At 38.5% G+C, this 20454-nt stretch overlaps 1 protein-coding gene across 1 annotated transcript; it reads left to right on the top strand.

Annotated features, from left to right (window-relative positions):
- Positions 1-2998: 2998 nt before the first annotated feature.
- Positions 2999-14617, top strand: LOC149221591 (uncharacterized). Its single transcript, XM_089387423.1, has 6 exons — positions 2999-3150; positions 3249-3382; positions 11682-12059; positions 12177-12511; positions 12659-14295; positions 14494-14617. The coding sequence occupies exons 1-6, from the start codon at positions 2999-3001 to the stop codon at positions 14615-14617; spliced, it is 2760 nt and encodes a 919-aa protein (XP_089243549.1).
- The last annotated feature ends 5837 nt before the right edge of the window (positions 14618-20454 follow it).

Raw genomic sequence — 20454 nt, 5'->3', positions numbered from 1 at the left:
ACAATGGACCACATCAGTCCAAAGGCTGCGTGTCGTCAGAACATGCCAACCCATCTTGGAAAAATGAGCATGTGTAAAGGAGGATAGGTCGTTCAATCCCTGACCACCCCATTTCTTTGGAAGGGTGATGTGACTCCAGCCTAACCCAAGCAAAAGGCCTCCGCTTCTTGAAACCATTCCACAGAAATCTACAACAAATTTTTTGTATCTGAGATAGGATTCCTTTGGGAATCCAAGCCAAGGACATCCAGTATACCGGGGTCACCTCAAGGACCGATTTGATAAGGAATAAATGCCCTGATCTAGATAAGAACCTATGATTCCAGTTATGTAGTCTTTTTTCCACCTTGGCCACAAGCCAAATCCAATCTGCAATCTTGTAGCTGTGTGACTTGATACAGAACCCAAGATATTTGAGTCTATCTTCCAAATAAAGTCTCTAAAAAGGGAACTTCTAAAGAGCGGTCTAGATTTCCTGAGGGGATCATTCTGAGAAGGAGATGGTGGATTTCAACTGGTTCGATTCCATTCTAGTTGTAAGGCAAAAAAGCTACATGATAGAAGAGAAAATAGAGAAGTCCCGAATACCCCCACTGGGGAAGATGAGGACATCATCAACAAAAAGTAGGTGGGAGATGATACATTGGTCTGTAATCTTGACTCCCTGAAGTCGCCCTTCTCTTCTTTCCTATAGTATTAATCTGCTCAAAACTTCCATTACAAGGAGGAAGATGAGTGGAGAAAGGGGACATCCCTGTCTAATTCCTCGCTCTGCATGGAAGAAATTGGAGGCTGAGCCATTTATGAGAGTGCTGAAGGAAATAGCAGTGATACAACACATGATCCAATGAATGAAAGGAATGGGAAAGCCCAGGTGTGTTAGAATCATTCTTAAGTATAACCAACTGACATGATCAAAAGCCTTAGAGAGGTTTATCTTGAGGATAGAGCCTTTTAAATGCCTTGTCTTGATGGAGTGGAGGACCTCCTATGCGGTTTCAATGGCCTCATGAATTTTTCTATTATTCAGAAAGGAAAATTGTTCAGATGAGATGTGGGCAGATAGGATGGGCTTTAATCTATTAGTAATGATTTTGGAAATAATCTTTTAGAGGAAATTGCAAAGGGAGATAGGCCTCAAATCATTGAAAGAAAGTGGGGAGTCCAATTTCGGGATGAGGGCAATGAAGGTGTAATTGATGGCCTCATACATTCAACCAGATGATCTACATTCCTCCACAACCTTAAGTAGGTCCTGACCAATGGTCTCAAAGAAAGCCAAATAGAATTCAATAGACCATCCATCCGGACTAGGGATTTTATCCTTTTTAAACCATTTGAGGGTGCTTTCCAGTTCCCCCATTGCAACAGGCTTGATGAGGTCAAATTCCTCATCCTGATAAAAAAATTGAGGAAATAGTCTAGCAACTCTAATGATTTCAGAAAGAGTGGCCTCAGGAGGAGCCTTGAAAAAATGTTGGAAGTGGTTAGTACCAAGATGAGCCAGTTGGTGAAAAGTGTGAGTAGGTTGGCCATCCTCATTAGGCATCTTCTAGATAGTATTAATTTCCCGTCTCCCATTCACAAAATTATGGAAGAATTTGGTGTTATCATCCCCTGCTTGTAACCAGATAGCCCTACTTCTAAGGTGCCAAGTCTCCTCTCATTCGTTAAGAATTTTGGATTGTTGTACCTTCAGGTCTATGAGGGTGTTTTTAGCTTCTCCAGAGGAGAATCCCCTCCCATTTGCATCCATCAAATCTACCATCTTGTCTTCGATGAGCCTTAGAGTTTGATCATCCCAATATCTTTTATGTTTAGCCCATTGTATAGATAATCTCTTTAGGTCATTTAGATTGTGACAAAAACCTTCTAAAATAGACCTCCCCTGTGCAAGAGGGTGAGCCTGCCAATAGTCATTTACCAATTTGATGTAATAAGGGTCCATCAACCAGATGGAGTTAAATTTAAAGGGAGATCTTGAATTCTGAGAGGGTCCCAACAACTCCAAAAAAATAGGGGAGTGGTTTGTCAAGGCCCTTACCAAGTTCTCCTTAATTAAAAAGAGATCAGTCTTCTGGTCAGTGATGCCTCTCTAGTTCTTTTGATATGCCAAGTTAGTTGCAGCTTATTCATAGGGATATCTACCAGATGATGCTACTCCAGAAGATGCTACATATTGTCTGAGAGGGGGTCCAACTAGGCATTGTGTCCCCAAGATTCCACATGTCCAATTGAGAAATTGCGATCCCTTACAAGAATAAGATTGTCAGAGTTTGTGAGAGATAGGTTGAGTAAGTGATTCCAAAATTCTTCCCTGTTATGGCAGGGAGCATAAACATTGATAATTCTAAATTCTAGGACCAACTCCGAGGAGTATATATCCATACCAATAAAACTAGCCCCCCCCCAGGATGAAAGAAGCTTAAACCTATGGGGGTTAATTCCAAGTGCGATTCCCCCAAATTGCCCACTGATATCCAAAGCGCGGAAGGTCCATCCCGACTTTAGGGAGTTCATTACAAAGATAACCTACTTGGACAACCCAAGGGTTTCTTGTAGATAGATAATATCGATCTGCTCAGAATCTAGAAGTCTTTTGAGGGCTAGTTTTTTGGTAGGCTAGCCAACCCTCTATAGTTGAAAGAGATCCACTTCATGTATGAGGCTAGGGGAGGGTGTCTAATGCTCTAAGAACCCTATCAATTGTAGTTTTGTTACCCTGAGCCACATCCACCCTTGCTTGGATAATGGCTTCAAAAATGAAAGAATGCCGACCCCTTGGAGGCTTGGAGATCTTGGAGGGGGCGATAGGCCAATACCAGAAGGCTCAGAGGTGTGTTTACCCCGAGAGAAAATATTGTAGGGGTGAGAGTTACAGGAGGAGAATGATGCACCAAGAGAGGGAGGTGAAGTGGTCAGCCCAGGTATAGATGGCGAGGTGGTAGTAAAGGATGGGGGAGGGGGGTTCAGAGGGAAAGTAAGAGGAGTGGTGGATATGCATGCAAAGGATGAAAATGCAACATGCAATTCAGGTGCAAAAGTAGAGAACAATAAAGAAGATGCAACAAAAAGAGATGAACAAATACCCGTAGAAAGGGTGGCCGCAACAGCTGCCCGAGATCTCATCATGGGAGGTGAAGGAGGCTGGTGAGTGGCTAATGAAGTCATCTATGCAGAACTGCGATCCAGTGGCTTCGGACGCGAGGACTGAGAAGGCTTCTTATCCATGGGTGCTTGTGCCACAGTTCTGGCACCATATGTGTCTTTGATGGGAGAGGAGGCAACAATACCCAATGGGAATTCCTTGTAGAGATGGCTGACCTTGTGACACCTCCTACATCTGAACGTCGTCCCTTCATAATCCAGAATCTGGATGTGGGTGAATATTTTCCACTAAGAGTGATTTTCTCCTCCAGTCCTTCTCTGGTGTCTAGGTACACCAGGATGCATGCCAACGATTTGTTGCCTGAGGTAATGAAATATTTATCATAATCAAGGAATGTGCCTAATACATTCCCAATGTGAGAAAAAATATCCTCAAACCAGAAATGTAGGGGAAGTCCCGGGAGACAGACCCAAAGTGGCCCAACACCCAATTGTTCCTGCTCAGGGTAAAAAAGAGGACTCCATCTCTTAAGCAGCACGAGTGCCAATTCTATGTGCTAATACCATGAGAGGACCCATGATGTATAATCCTCCCTTTGAAAACTTAGAGTGAACCAACCACAAGCCAAAGTGGTAACATATGAGAGTTCACTGAGGATGTTCCCATAAATCTTAGTGACCCAAAGATGGAGCCAGGTGGTCGAGTAAGACCTTCCTCTAACCCTTCCCACTAGAACCTTGTTCGTCGCGTCCACTACGTCGCCCATTTGTACTCCTTCTCTAAAACAGAGGGACAGGTCCCTGTGTGAGGCTTTGATGTACTTAGATATTCTAACGTTTCCCAAACGTGGGGCTGTCAGATGATCCTATAGGGGGTCAAGAGACACGAGGGAGCCTCCTGTGACCTAGGGTTATATGACCTAGGGTTTACGGCCGGGACATCAAGACAACTAAATGAAATGGATGGTTACCCAGGTTCAGTAATATAGGTCGGAAACGATGATGAAGATGGGATTTGTGAATGGGGATTAACCCCAGAGTCGATACCCATAGATGAGCGATGGGTGAAATTGGACAAAAGGAGGGGTGGGTCAGGGAGAGGATGGTCGAAAGATGGAGATGAAGGAATGCACGAGACAAGAAATTGTAAGGAGGTCGGAGAGAAGGAAGGACTATTGAGACCTGACGATGAAATTGAGAGAGATGAAAATGGTAGGTTGGGCACGGAGGTACCGGGGTCTGTGCGGATAGGTGACAGTCCCGACCATGACAAATGACGATGAAATGGGGACCTAGAAAATGACACATTTGGCAGAGAGCTAGGGTATGTACAAATGGGCTCATAGTGGAAAGGCTCCTCCGAAAAGTCGACAACATCTTCCTCCATTGCCGAAAAATGCTGTAGCAAAAAATGGAATGGTAGGAATGGGCCGTAGGGTGTGTTGATAACAATTTCGATGAAATATGTGACAGACCATCAAGGTGAGATCGCCACATAGATTGGGCAGGGCGGAGATAGCTGTAGCTGCAGTGAGAGTGAAACAAACCCTAAACCCTAACCGAAATCCGTCGTTGTACATGATTAGAGCTCCATTTGGCCAATTCTTAATTTAACAATGATTACCATGTACATTTACTAGATATATGATGTATGATTTATATTGATTTCAATGTAAACAAAAAAAAACAATATTATTATTATTATTATTGGCAACATGCATTCATTTATGTGTTACAGTAATTCTACCATAAATAAAATACATGAATTTTCATCTTAAATAAAATGTTCAATTACTTGGATGGTTTTCTTCTTGCAACTATAAACTATTTGTAATTGACTACATTCTCATTATTCTCATTTTCCATCATTCATAATTATTAGTCACTCTGCATTCAAACGTGTTGGAATTGTAGTGTTCAGGTTGATGTCAACATGGATGTAGTACTATCTATATTATCATTGATGTCAACCTGATGCAGGTAGCCATCATGATTTGTGTCTATTTATCATTGGTTTGATGCCCAAATCTTGTTCTAATGTAGAGGTGTTGATCCATGCAGTGGTGTTTGGACAACTAGGCCTCCATGTCCTTGACTTGATGAAGAGGTGTTGATCCACGAAGAGGTTGTTGAGGTGTTTAGGTTTTTGAACATATGATTAAGGATGCCAGCAAAAGAAGAGATTCAAGTTTGAGGATTTCACGTGCTAGGATGCTAATGGTAAGGGTGTGGCTATGACTATAGGACTATGTGTGCACCTCAAATGTTTTTATTAGTTTTTTTAGTGATATTGTTTGGGATATTTGATAAAAAGGGTTGGAAAAAGGTTAACTATCATCTAAATGAATAAGGAAAAAATTAGGAGGCTTAGTGATGGATATTGATTGCACCTTCTATCAATTATAAAATCATGGAGTGTGAAGAATAAATGGTTGGATTGAGAGAGTGTGTTTTCTACAAGAGTGAAGAGTTAGAGAGCATTTAAGAGCTTATTCTTGGAGCATATTTCAGAGGATGGTGGAGCTACAAAATATATACATGGCTAATCTATTTTTGTTGCATATCATGTCTCCTAGTTGGTGCTAATATGGAGAGAAGAGACATCAATGTAGGAATTGTAGTTTTATATCAGAGTTTATAGTAGTGATGCACTTATGTTGCAAGGGTTTTATTGGAGAGTTCATTTTTCTAGCTTCAATATATTGAGTTCTCAATTGATGCTTAAGTTTTTGTATTGTAAATAGTATTTCCATTATGTGTGGTTTAGAGGTTTGATTTGGTTGAGGATATTTAGGTTGAGATTGTGTAGCACATGCATGCACATTGGTGATTGTTTGATGAGTTTGATTCAAGTGTGTAGATTGTACTCAGTTGATGGGATAATGTATTGTTTGAGGTTGTGTTACAGAGATTGTGTTGGAGAGCTTGCATTTAGTGTTGGACGTATGAGTAGGTGGATTGATTGTGATTCAGTGTGTTGAAGGGCTTTTATATGCAAATTGTGGATGATATTGTAGGTGTTTGATTCAATTTCTGATGAGTTTAATGTATGATGGGCCATAGTGTTTGATTGTATTAGAATGTTGGGGCTTGCACACCAGTAGTGACTAGAGAATGAGATGCAGAAGAAATTTTACATAAAATAAAAGACAACCACAAACACTACAATATCTAAAGTTAAACAATTGAATGATGTATGATTTCAATAACCATTTTCATATGAAAAGAAGGAAAAACTAACATGTGTGACAATAACAACAATAAAATAGAATAGTTTGAGATTGATCACAATGAAGACTATTTGTAATTGCCTAGATGATTATTATTCAGATTTGCTATCATCCATTCAAAAAATTTATTTCATCATTCAAGTTATTAAAAGCCTTGATCAAATTTAAAATTAAAATGACCATTATCCATCTTTAACATATTTAAAATGATCAAAATAATTACATATTCAACAAATTTTGTATGAGTGCACACAATTGGAACCAGTCTAGATCCATCTTAACTATGGATCTATCAAGCATGTATTATAACAGGAATTATGAAATGTGACAATGTCTCTACTTCTAATGCCACAATATCCTACTACAATATAATTGGGAGATAAACAAATATGATTCCACAAGAGTTCCCCATGATATTTTGAATCACAAATTAAAATCAAGCCTTGATTTTAAAATTCCATGACCACATTTTCTCTTATGATACTAACAATATATAATCATGGAAACTAGGAAACTGGATAGGAGAAATTATTTACACATAAAAATGAGAAAATAAAATAAAACAAAACAAAACAATAAATCTTTGTCATTATTTTTTATATCTCCTAATAATGAAATGAATAACACAAAAAATATCCAATAATATTATAACCTCATAATCCAATACAATTACTATATGGAATCACAGTTACTCCATATAGCATTCTCATAAACATTAATAATATACCTACATAAAACTGTTTAGAAACCTTGAAAGAACACTAAATGATAGAAAAAAGAAACTATATCCAACCTTTTCCCTTCTACTTGCATAGGCTTCATGGTACATATATCAGCAAATCTACCTCTTCTTCATCTCGTTCCAAGAACTCCCTTTCAATCAAATCTTAACCAACTTTTTAATTTCCATGAAATCTAACTTGAATAGCCCTTCAAGTTCCTGAGCACATTCACTCACAATTATTTTGTAATGTAAAACCTTTTTTGCCTTCATAATCTGTACTATCGATGCATCAATAAGAAAACGTCTGTCCTTGTGAATATCCTCACATGATTTTTTCTTCTCGTTTCAGCATTGGAAGTTTTATCTTCCTTGTTCTATCTGTAAAATTAAAATTGATTTTAAAATTATCTGATGTAATTACGGTGGTTGTATCTGGAATCTTCACACTCTTCTTCAATAAGAACAATCGCTGCATTCTTCACATTCATTCGTGTTTCTAGAAAAACCAGGTCTTGGAAGTACATGATTCCAACTTTTCTAATCGAAATAATGGAGGGATTCCTTTGGGTGAACTGATGATCCAAATATTTGAAGAAAACGTCCATCCAATGTAGCATCATCGCCTTATAAATTTTCTAGCGTTTCACAAGTTCTCTCAACAACAATTTGTCATCATCATTATATTCCCTCAAAGATGGTGAAACCTTTGAGGTGATGTACTCTTTAATGGAATCCCCATATCTATCACATATTTGTTCACAGTAGGATGGTTTATTGCCAAGGCGAAGGCACAGATGGTAGACAATACTATAACTAACGATTCTGTCTTTTGAAGTCACCTGAAAGTTGAGATCTCCCTACAACCGGGTTCTTAGTTGTAGGATAGCTTTATAAATAAAAGCCCAACCTTCTTCCAAATCAGTGATTTTGTCTTTCACGGCCCTATTGACAATAACCCATCCTTCCTGCACGTTCATGATACTTCCAATGCTCCTCGTCATTTTGAAACCAAAGCGGCCAACTGTTTACTCAGTGATCTGTAGGTTTCACAACACTGCGCGCTGAACCCCAAATGAACATTAAGAATCTGTTTGATATAAAAGGCTGATCCCAACCTTCTTGTATTTATATTGTGTAAGGGTAGGTTCTGGGGCCGCGCATATGAATGCAGTGCTAGCTGGGCAAAGTGAAAACTGACAAAGGGAAACCCATATTTTCCCAAGGGAAGTATGGAAAATGAGAAGATATGAGAGATAGTGTGAAGCTCAGTGCAGGTATGACTAAGTGTAGATAAATGCATGTGGATCAAGTGCAATAATTAATCAATTGGAAGGAAAATGAAGTATGTGAGGAGAGTCGCCACAATGATGACCATTGGTGCAAAAACAAGAAAACTAATGCGACACTTAGGAAAGGAAATATAAAAATTAAAAAAACACTTCTACAAGTTGAAAAAGTAAAAAGAGTAGCCACTATGAAAAGAAATAAGTGAAACAACACTCACACAAGCCAAACAACAAAAAACGACAGAAAAACGACAAAAGATGACAAAAGAAAAAGTCACCTGGAAAAGCATCGACGATTGCACCGAAGGTTCCTTAATCCCCTTAGGAACGCTAGAGCTTCAGGATGGAATGTGAAAATGAGCTCTAAAGGCGTCAGTTAACTAGATTTGAGCAAATGGGGTTTTATGATGCGCATGCCTAAAATCAAGGAAAAAGCGACACTTGGCAGAAACTTCTAAAAATAACAATGTGACACCTTTGGGAAACTAATAATAGATCCTTGCTTTCTGGGGATGTTTCTATATTATTTAGCCTTTCTACTTTTTCGGGAAATTGTCCATGCACACTAGCGGGAAAGACTCCGTAATTCTGGGGAACTGGGCATATTTTTGGCTCAATGCACTGTGCATTTTCTGAGCTTAGTGAGGGATGCATAGTTTTTGGGCTCAGTGCTCGGCTACCTTCCATGACTGTGTCGTTTCTGAGCTCAAGGTTGACTTCCAGTCAGGACTGTGCAATTCCTATCATCAAGGTTTCTTACCTTAAAGGATTGCACAGTTTCGGGAGGCAACCCTAAAACTCCTATGAGACTAAGTTGGGAGATCATCTTGTGACCTAGAAAGATAAGCCAAGTGAGAAAACACAAGAAAAAATGAAAAGGTATGTCTCAATCAAAGCATGAGTACCTGGATCAAAGCAAGATGAGCTCCTATAGATAAGAAGGGAGGCTCCAAAATCGAAGCATAGGCAAAATTTTGGAGGGTGGTTATAGTCGCTACAACAAGTTCCCTAATATCTCTAAAAGTTATGGTGTGCACAATCACTTTCACTCTTATTGTTGGAATCATGGTCCTTCTAGAGTTCATTGTAATGATAATATAATTGTAGCCTCTAGTACCATGCTACTTCCACCTATGGATCCCCACGATAAATTTATAGTGATGAGGGAATCCTTGGGGTTTAGGCAATCCTTCAAATAAAATGAATAAATAAATAGTGATATTTTTTTCTCTATCTATTTTTTTCTTAGATTTCAACAAGAATAATCTTCTAATGTATTAATCATTGTGATTCCATATCTTTAATTTAGAACTGAAATTTTGGATATTTTGTAGGGGAAATATGCTTATTCTTCACATCTATTTTTGGAAGGCAATATGCAGTTTATGTCTAAAACAACATTCATATATAAGGTCTAAAATTGGGATATGTTATAAAATAATCCCTTCTTTGCCTTTCCAACAGTTTTTATAAAACTATATTAATTAGAATTACTATATTTATGACTAGAACAAACATATAAGGATTTCTAGATTTTATAAATACGAGGTTTAAAATTGACTTGTACAAATTAAATAATTATAGTTAGAATATAAGTTTCTTATGAAACATATAGGGCTCCCTTATATACCTTCTTGATGGGCCTCCAAAATAGGTAAAAATTAAGGCCTATCAATATGAGTCCACCTTCTGCAATTAATGACATATTTTCCTAAGCTAATGGGTTCTTAGAAGAGTTCAATGCAATTTTCATATTTTATGTGCCTTGACATGTTTATTATGCAATATTTGAAAAGATATTGAGGAAATTCCAACAGATAAAGTAGTAAAGATATTTTTTGGACTTTCTCCCTATTGTAGGAAGGCCTAAAATTGGTTGGCTCAAGGCATTTAATGCCTCCTCTTTTTGTTGAGGGGTGTACCAAGAACAACATCCTCTTTTCTACAACTTTTTTCAAGCGAAATGCATTGATCCTTTGAAGGAGGATGCTCCTGACTTTAGGTATAAATAAAAGGCTCAAGTTAGTCCAGTAGGAGATAAAGAGAAAAGGGAGAAGTAGAAAGTCAAATTAGGGTTTTCATATTTTCAAGAAAGTTTTGCAACCCTGTAATGTAAGAATCATTTTTCAGTTAATGGAAATAGTGTGTTATTTTAACTCTTAGCTTGGTTCTCCTTTAAGGACGTTAAGCCATTAGAGAATTTTTGAGGTAAAAAATGAGCCTAAAAAAAAATGCATAAAAAATTCAACTTTATAAGAACTAATAAGATTCAATATGATGATGTCGACTATGGGGGACATTTGAGTAAAATCATAGAGAGATAAGTTGAAAATACAAAATCTTAACAATTGTAGGTGGTCCTATAATATTCATTAATATATAAAACCATTAAGATAAAAAAACATCATACAACAATTTATCTAATAAATAGTAAACTTGGTGACCTATCTCTTTAAGATAGAAACCTTCACGCTCTAATAAAATAACAAACTTAACATATTCCATATAAAAAATCCATTATTATTAATAGTTAACTAAAAAAGCATATATATAACATTATTGAAATATAAGTTGATTAATAAGACTTCTTAATTGTACTAAATGACAACATTTTAGTAAAACTTAATTAACCGATTGATGTCACCAATTACTTCATTGTTGGTAATGAAAACATACTTGATATTCACTATAAATAGCTATAGCGATCACCCACAGGCTTGAGCACTTAGTAGCTTCACGACAACATAGATCTTCAACACACAAGCTCTAATACCAAAACAAAAAGATAGAAAGAGAAATATCTGGAAAAGGAAGTGAGATGCAACCCTGAGGTAGGACACTGCTTAGTTTAGAAACTGCTCAATTCTAACTCACATTCATGAAGCGAGAAATCAATTACACATAGGAAATTTGTGCAGCTTTGAATTGCCCAAATTTGTGCAGAGGGCATTAGGAATTGTGTAAAGAGTGTGCTTCATGATTTAAGAGTTATAGAGACGAATGCTTCCCAACTAAATGTCTATTGCAGACCACAACAACCAACGTAATATCTTGTTTTGTTTTATTCTGGTTGAACAGACTAAGGCTATCAAGGAGGAAGATATTTTGAGTTCAATTTTATCTTAAATTTAATAAGAATTTGCTAAAATAAGAATATCATATTATTTTTAATATATTAAATTTATTTATATATTTTAAATAACTTAAATTACAATATTAATAAAAATTATATTAATTCATTTTAATAAAAATATCTATTTTTTAATATATTAAATTTATTTATATATTTTAAATAACTAAAATTACAATATCAGACTTTTCAATCTTTGTCAGATTTAGGTCAGAGACACTTCCAAAAGCTCTTTGCAGATCCAGGAGCAACTACTATTGCTGAGGTAATAAGGACAGCTCAATGCTTCCCGAGATTCTTGGAGGAGGATGAAGCGGAGGACCTTAACTGTGAGGTTACCAAGGAGGAAGTGGAAGCTACAATAAAATCCATGGCAAAAGAGAAAAGCCCTGGACCAGATGGTTGGTCCATAGAGCTGTTCCTCCACTTTTTTGAACTTATAGGAACAGAAATTACAGAAGTGGTGGAGGAGGCCAGGAAAAAAGGTGAAGTCTATAATCCTTTTAACGCCACGTTTATAGCCCTTATTCCAAAGAAGGAAGTCCCGGAAAGTTTTGAAGACTTCAGGCCAATATCGCTATGTAATAGTATCTACAAAATCATAGCAAAAGTGATAGCAAACAGAATCAAACCAATTTTGTCACGACATATATCAATGGAACAATTTGGGTTCTTAACGGGAAGACAAATTCATGAAGCCATTGGAGTTGCTCAGGAGGTCATGCATAGTGTGAAGCAGAAGAATAAGAAGGGTGCTGTTATTAAAATCGATTTATCAAAGGCATACGATAGGATAAATTGGTTATATCTCAGGCTGCTTCTAACTCACCTTGGCTTCAAACCTTCTTTTATCAGCTGGATAATGGGCTGTATTTCAAATGTAAGCTATGCAATTCTCATCAATGGAGCAGCCACTCCTTTCTTCAAAGGACAAAGGGGTCTGAGGCAGGGGTGCCCCCTGTCCCCCTTGCTCTTTCTACTAGTTGCGGAAGGTCTCAGCCAGCTGATCCACAAGGCCAGAAGAGAGGGGAAGGTAAAAGGTATTGAGGTAGCCACAAATTTATTTATCTCTCATCTCCTTTTTGTTGATGATATATTGATCTTCACAAATACTGAGCTCTCTGAAATAAAGGAACTAAAATCTATTTTAGATCTGTTTCTGAAAGCAACTGGCATGCAGATAAATCATAGGAAATCCCAGCTGATAATGACAGGTCTGGCAGTTCAGGAGAGGGGAAGGCTTCAATCGGTCTTACCTTTCCAGCCAAGTTCTCTGGATCTCCCTTTCAAATACTTGGGTTTCTGGCTAAAGCCAAATGCTTACAAGAAGGAGGATTGGAACTGGCTGATTGCAAAAATAGAATCTAGAATCTCACATTGGAGCTTCAAATGGCTCTCGAGAGCGGGCCGATTGACTCTCATAAAGTCCGTGCTTTTGGCCATTCCAGTATATTGGGCTGCTCTAACGTGGGTCCCCAAGGGTATCATGGAAAAGATCAGAAGACTTTGCAGTAGATTTCTATGGGATGGTTCCAAGGAAAACCAAGTGCTACCATGGGTGGGCTGGGACAAAGTGGCAAGGTCCAAAGAATGGGGTGGTTGGGGGATTAAAAATCTTCCAGATTTCAGTCTTTCTTTGGCAGCAAAGTCGGGCTGGAGGCTGATAAAGATGGAAAATTTATGGACCAGAGTGATAAGAAGAAAATATATAGACCCGGTTCCTTTGGAGGATTGGATAAGGAACCCGGACAAGAACATGCAGAATGCATCTGTGATATGGAAGGCTACAGTGAATTCTTTCAAGGTAATTGAACAAGGTTTGGCATGGAAGATTGGGAATGGCAGAAATCTGAAGATTGGGAAAGATCCGTGGATCGGCTGCAATGAAAATTATGCCCTTTCACCTGAACTAATTAGGCATTTAGAAGGCAAAAACATTTTTACTCTAGACCAGGTGGAAAAGGTGGGTCATTCGAGCATTTGGTGCCAGGCATGGAAAGATGGTGAGGACCTGCAGCTTGATCAGAGGTGGTGGAATGAATGGTCTTCTTTCACACAAGAACTTGTTCGTTCTAATGTTAGAATAAAAGACTCTCCAGATAGCCTGATCTGGGCCCATGGAGAAACTGGCGATTACTCCCCTAAAGAAGGATACAAGTTCATTCAATCCAGGAAAGGGTGGGTGAATCTAGAGTGGTGGTCAAAAAATATTTGGAAGCTCAAATGCCCAGCTAAGGCCAAAATTTTTCTCTGGTGTCTCCTTAGAAGGAAAGTACCTACCTGGGACATCCTCCAGGCTAGATTCATGTATGGCCCTAGGAGGTGCTCCCTTTGTAAAGATGCAGAGGAAACAATAAACCATTTGTTCCTTCACTGCCCGGAAACTGTAAAAATCTGGAGGGAGGTTGAAAAGCTGTTGAATAAAAATTTCCAGTGGGGAAATGGGAATCTGGACGAGGCCTGGTCACATTGGTGGCAGCATTATCCAGATGGGAACCTGAGAAACCTCCCGCCCATCATTTGCTGGGGAGTCTGGCTTGCTAGAAACAGAACTATCTTCCAAGACAAGGGAACCCAGCCCTCTGTCATAACCATTCAAGCGGTTTCCATTTTCTCTTCCATCCCAGAACCTGAAGAAAAAAGACCTCAAAAGCCAATCAAGACAATGCAAATCAAAGATGGTATTCCTTGGGCGTTTTTTGACGGAGCTTCCCAAAACAACATAGCTGGTGCAGGAATCGTCATTCACATTAATGCACATCACTCCCTCAAAGCCTCTGTTGGTTTGGGGTCAGGAACAAATAATTTTGCTGAATTGTCAGCCTTGAGACTGCTCCTATGTTGGCTTATTCAAAGAAACACCTTCACTATTCAGATCTTTGGAGACTCCCTCAATGTTGTAAACTGGGTTAACGAAAAAAGTTCTTGCAAAAACCAATTTTTGAAACCCATGCTAGAAGAAATACAGGTATTAAAGTCATCTTTTAACTCTTTCTCCATATGCCATATCTACAGGGACAGCAACGATGACGCGGACAAGCTTTCTAAGGAAGGTTTGCAGCAAGCTTTGGGAGGGTGGAAAATAGTGGAAGATTGTCAAGGACAGATCGTTCCATCAGATGTGCCGCCTTATACATAATTCTTCAGCTGATGCTTTTGTTTTTTGTTTATTATCTCTTATATATATGCTTAGACTATTTCACACAGACTTCTCATATACAAAAACTCGGTTCCATATCTATTTTTTGTGGGCTGTTTTCCTCTCTGTTGAGGAGGCCCAAAGACTTGAATGAATGCTTGTATTAATGCTTTTTGATCTGTCACTTAAAGACGAGGTCATCTCTGGGTCATAGCTGTATAGCCACAGCTGTTTTATACTGCAAAACTGCTCTGATTTCTGTGTTCATAAAGACAGAAAGGAGACTTTTTTGTGTTTGTATGCTTGGTCTAGCAAGCAGTTATTTCGGAAATGCTCAGCATATGCAATGTAACTTTTTATTCTCTTAATAAAAAGTTCGCTTTTTCTTAAAAAAAAAAAAAACTAAAATTACAATATTAATAAAAATTATATTAATTCATTTTAATAAAAATAATCAAATTACACTAATAGAATATATTTAAATAATATTTAAATTTAACTTTTAATTCCAAACATGAACCTTTTAGGTACGATATAACTTCTTTCACAAATGATATTATGGATAAGAAAAGAATTTAGTGTAATATGTCATTTTAAGATATAAGCTAGATTGCGTCTGTAATATTGTTCTGGTTATAGTGTTGTTTTGCCCAACGGGTAGCATAGTATTTATGTGTTAATATGCATAAGAAAAGAATTCAGTGTAATATGTCATTTTAAGATATAAGCTAGATTGTGTATGTAATATTGTTCTTTCTGGTTATAGTGTTGTTTTTCCCAACGGGTAGCATAGTATTTATATGTTAATAGTAAAACATATTTTATTATTAATAGGGTTAAATTATTAAATTATTTTTATAATAAATTGATACGTAAGGATTGCAATAAATTATTATAATAAAATGTTTAAAGCTGTTAGATTTATTTTGTAGGGGAAATATGCTTATTCTTCACATCTATTTTTGGAAGCCAATATGTAGTTTATGTCTAAAACATTGTTCATATATAAGGTTTAAAATTGGGAGATGCTATAAAATAATCCCTTTTTGCCTTTCCAACAATTTTTAATGGGCCTCCAAAATAGGCTTATTAATATTCTCCTAAGCACATAAACTATGATTGAGTCCACCTTCTACACTTAATGACATATTTTCCTAAGCTAATGGGTTCTAAGAATATCTCAATACAATTTTCATATTTTATGTGCCTTAACATGTTTATATTCAAGATTTGAAAATATATTGAGGAGATTCCAAAAGATCGTGTTGGACACCTAATCCTCTAAGGGTTGGTGTGGAAGTTGAACAGCCAAAGGGAGTCCAAGGGACCACTTGGAATATGAAACCAAGGGTCACTCCTATGTATTATAAATATGTATCATTGTGAATAAGAAAAACAATCTAATGTTTATCTTTCATATTGTCTCTGCCATATATGTGTTTAACATGGTATAAGAGCGAGTTCGTTCTTTGTGGCCTCTGTAAACCTGAGCTTCTCTTTCTCAATGAATCTTGTAGATTTGAATCCAGGGGTGCTCCCTAGTATCTCTGTTGGTATTCTAATTTTCCTCTGCAATAATGTCATCAAGCTCTTTGATATATCAAGGTGAATGGTATGCCAACTCCTGTTTTTAGACTGTGCATTGTGTTGTTGGTGGGACTGTGTTGTTATCATAACTGTGTGTTGTCTATGTTCTGGTATGGCCCTCCCCTCTACTAGTATCAACTCCACTCCACACTCCACCACTTCTTTCTTACCTCCCACTGGTATCCCAGTTATATACATACGCTCGTAGTTAATATCTTCCATAATGAACCTCCTTGAATCCACACACAACTGCTATGTAATATATATAATGTAATATATACATGCATTGGCCATACCAGCTCCATCCTATGGCCTCCTCTATACTCCTGCATTATACTCCTTGCAGCATAATACTCCATACCTCTTCCTCAAGGTATTACGTTACCACTGGTGCACATCCAGTTAGAGAGACAAAATTACACATCCCCCTCTAGAATGGGCCTCTCTATGAATAAGTAGTAACTTTGTGAGATATTGATATCCATTATAATCAGTTAAGTTTCAGAACCACCATTCATTCATTTGTAGCTTGACTAATTGAAGTGTCTCATTCTATCCAGAGTAGTAATTATACTTGTATTGATCTGATAATCACACTATGAGTGACATCAGTTAAAGATTTGTTAAACAAAGGTATTATAGACTCATGTGCTAGTGTGTGTCTATGTTATTTGAGCAATGGATTGATCAGATTGCCAATACACAGACATTTAAATGGAAAGACAACAGAGAAATACAGTAAGCAAACACAAAGACACAAGAAATTAATAAGGAGTTCACCCTATTCTCCAGGGCTACATCTCTGGTCCAGATTTCAGTGGTGGCCTTGTTTTATTGTGTCTTAAGCAGAGAATTACAATGCAGGGACTCAATGTGAGTTCTCCTAAAGCAAGTTTGCTTGGCAGGGTGGTCCTTGGATTCCCCAAGCCACTTGAGTACACAAACTTCTTCTTCCTAACAGTTCTGTGACTTTCTGGTCTACACTTGAGAGCCCAATGTGGTGCTCAGCCCGGATAGATCCTCTCTGGGATGGCTTGAATCTCTCAAGCTCTCTAGTGCTCGATGCTGCCTCTGGTCAACTCAGCCCTCTGTCCTCTTTCTGCTTTGCTTTATTGCCTTCTTTCTTTGTTTTCTGTCTCTCTGTGTTCAGTCCTCCTCTCAAGGTTCTCTGACTAACTGACTTCGCTTGACTCAACTGTATATTCTGTCTCTATTCATGGCTTTGAAGCCATTCGTTTCCATGCTTGTTCGGTTCCTCTTCCACCTCTATCGATTCGCCTTCTGCAGCTGTGCTTGGAGTTCCCTGGCTCGACGTCATCATCAGCTGCGCAGGGTGTGGCCACATGTCCTCCTCTAAATGGCGCCAGCCTGCTTCGTCGGTTCGTTTCTTCAGTTACATCGTGGATGAATCTTTCCTCCACCATGGTGGTCAAATGGACCTCAAATATTTACAAATAGCGGTGTATTCCCTCATCGATTCCACTTCCTCCATCGGGCGCGATCTCAGCCGTCCAATCTGGGGCCTCCAGATCCGATGCCATACACACGTTTCACGCTGTTGACTTGCTCGACCATTAGCGCATGATCAACGACGGTTTTCTCTCACCTCCGCTTGCCACACGTTGATCGTTTAATGGAATCGCTCTGCTTTCATCCAAAACCACTTACCGTTTGAGGGTGCCCTGATTAATACCACCGGTTTCTAGAGTGCGGGTCCCGCCTTTGTCCTTTTAGCGCTTTTGCCTTTTTTCCCACGGTTCTTCGGCTCCCCATGCATCCATGTGCTCGGGGCTTCCCCATTTCATCCCTGTTCGCCTAGCGATGCACGATTAATGCTAAGCGCTAATCACGCATCAAAAACCTCCTTATTTTCCCAATTCGGTGCTCCCAGGGGCTACTTTGACCTCCCGCACAGTCTCCATGGGCCTCGGTCAACGCACCTTGACCGAGGTCCTCGTCGTTCCACGCTGGTTGCCATTGCCACTGGTTCACAATGTTTTTGATCGTTGTTTTGGCATTCTTTGATGTTTGTCCCGACCTGATACAGTCATGGTTCTTTGAAAGTTTTTATGGATCCAATTCGGATCACGACCTTCCCACTGAAAAAGCTTTGGACCACCAAAAGTTGGTTTTCAAGCATCGACTAAGTGAGGGTATTGCCTTCTCACTTGTCTAATCTCAATCCACTTTCCACTGCTTGGCTTCAAACCTTTGAGCCCAATCTTGAGGTATTCAACATATCCCCTGCGTGTCGTCCTCACCTTCCTGTTCAGCACTGTGTCTTCCTACAATTGATTAAGATATTAAGGTAGCAGGTCAACAATAGAAGGCAATTGACTCTATTCTTCAAGGTCCTCAATCATTGAAGGTTCAAATAATCTCAAGAAATCTGCATTTACAACTAAGTAGATGTGCATGTAAGCTGGTAGATCAAGGCGAAAAGCATTTTCACCAATCTTCTCAAGTATCCTAAAAGGTCCATACCTAATAGGATTCAAATTTTTACCTTCACCTTGCATCCTGTCCTTGTTGATATACAACCAGACTTGGTCTCCAACTTGAAAACTATGCTCCATCCAATTCTTATCATGCCTAGCCTTGTACTTGGCTTGGCTCTTTTCTAGTTGTTCCCGTACTGCCTAGTGGATCTCCTGGATCTGTTCAATGAACCTAGTTGCCTGGTCCACATCACTGTGCCCATCAACCATGATATTTTTACCAAAGACAAATTCCAAAGGAGACCTTGGTGTGAAACCAAAACAGGTCTCAAAAGGAGGTCTCTATGTAGAAGATTGTTTTGCTCTATTGTAAGCATGCTGCACATAACATAAGTTTTCATCCCAAAGCTTTGGATGTTTGCTGGAATGTACTCTCAGTAACTAAACCACTATCCTATTAACTACTTCTGTTTGGCCATCTGTTTGTGGATGAAAAGTTGTGCTTTTCTTCAGTTTGGTGTCCATCAGTTCCCACAGACTCGACCAAAACTTCCCCACAAATCGGGTGTCTCGATCAGATACAATGGAAGTGGGTAATCCAAAATGAACCCATACATGTTCAAAGAACAATTTTGCAGTTTGTTCAGCTGTAATCTATTTATTACAAGGTATCAAAATACACATTTTGCTGAACCTATCCACAACAACATATAGATAATCATGACCTTTCCTAGATTTAGGCAGTCCTCCAACAAAATCCATGGAAACACTTACCCAAGGGTGAGAAGGAATTGGAAAAGGAGTGTACAAGCTTAGTTTTCTATTGCTCGGATTGCTTTTAGCACACATGGCACACCCTCTTACATATCTAGAAACTGTCTCATTCATTTTCGGCCAATAGCAGAACCTTTGTAGTTGTGCAACTGTTTTGCTTACCCCAAAGTGACCTGATATCAAAGAAGTGTGTGCTTCCCTAATTATCTTTATCCTATCATTTTGTGGAATGCATAGTTTCCCACAATGATATAAGAGTCGGTCCTTCACATGATAATCCAATTCTTCTACTCTTTGGCCTTGACTCAAAGTTGCATATACATCCTTAAAGTCCATATCCTGAGCACATTATTCTATGTAGCTTTCATGTAGCATAGAATTATGCTTAATTATGGTAGATGCATTTATAATGGGTCTAGATAACATGTCTGCAACCTTGTTATGTATGCCCTTTTTATATCTGATGACTAAGTGAAACTGTTGTAGAAACCCCATCCATCTGTAATGTATTGATTGCTGCAACTTAGTTTGGGAGTGTAGATATTGAAGTGGTTGATGATTAGTATGTATTACTGTCTCTTTTCCCATTAAGTAATGTTTCCACTTTTTCACACTTTGAACTAATGCATACAATTCTTTATCATAGGTAGGATAGTTAACTACTGTAGGATTAAAAGTCTTAGAATGATAACATATGGGTTTACCGTGCTGTGTCAACACTGCTCCCATGGCATAGTCACTGGCATCATTTTGGATCTCAAATGGTCTTTGTAGATATGGTAGTGCTAGTACAGGTGCTGTACTAATATTTTCTTTCAAGATGTCGAAGGCTTTCTGATGTTTGCCTCCCCATTGAAACACCTTATTCAATCCTATTAAAGCATGTAAGGGAGCTGCAATTAAGGAAAAGTTAGAAATGAACTTCCTCCAATATTGTGCTGCTCCTAGGAAGATTCTCACTTCTGTAGCAGACCTGGGTTTAGGCCAGTTCACAATGACTGCCACTTTAGAGGGATCTATTTTCTGTCTCTCTGTGTT

The sequence above is a fragment of the Pinus tabuliformis genome, chromosome Q (assembly GCF_031772625.1).
Source record: "Pinus tabuliformis cultivar Carrire ecotype Pingquan chromosome Q, CPIR1, whole genome shotgun sequence".
NCBI lineage: Eukaryota > Viridiplantae > Streptophyta > Pinopsida > Pinales > Pinaceae > Pinus > Pinus tabuliformis.
Note: the sequence above shows the minus strand (reverse complement) of the source record. Positions and strands in the feature narration are given on the sequence as shown.

Bases quoted from the DNA above. Each gene is read 5' to 3' on its own strand.
- LOC149221591 (XM_089387423.1), top strand. From the start codon at position 2,999: ATGCATGCAAAGGATGAAAATGCAACATGCAATTCAGGTGCAAAAGTA. The intron at 3,383-11,681 runs GTGAATATTTTC...AATCTTTGTCAG, and splicing joins AATCCAGAATCTGGATGTGG to ATTTAGGTCAGAGACACTTC. The intron at 12,512-12,658 runs GTAAAAGGTATT...ACTGGCATGCAG, and splicing joins AGGCCAGAAGAGAGGGGAAG to ATAAATCATAGGAAATCCCA.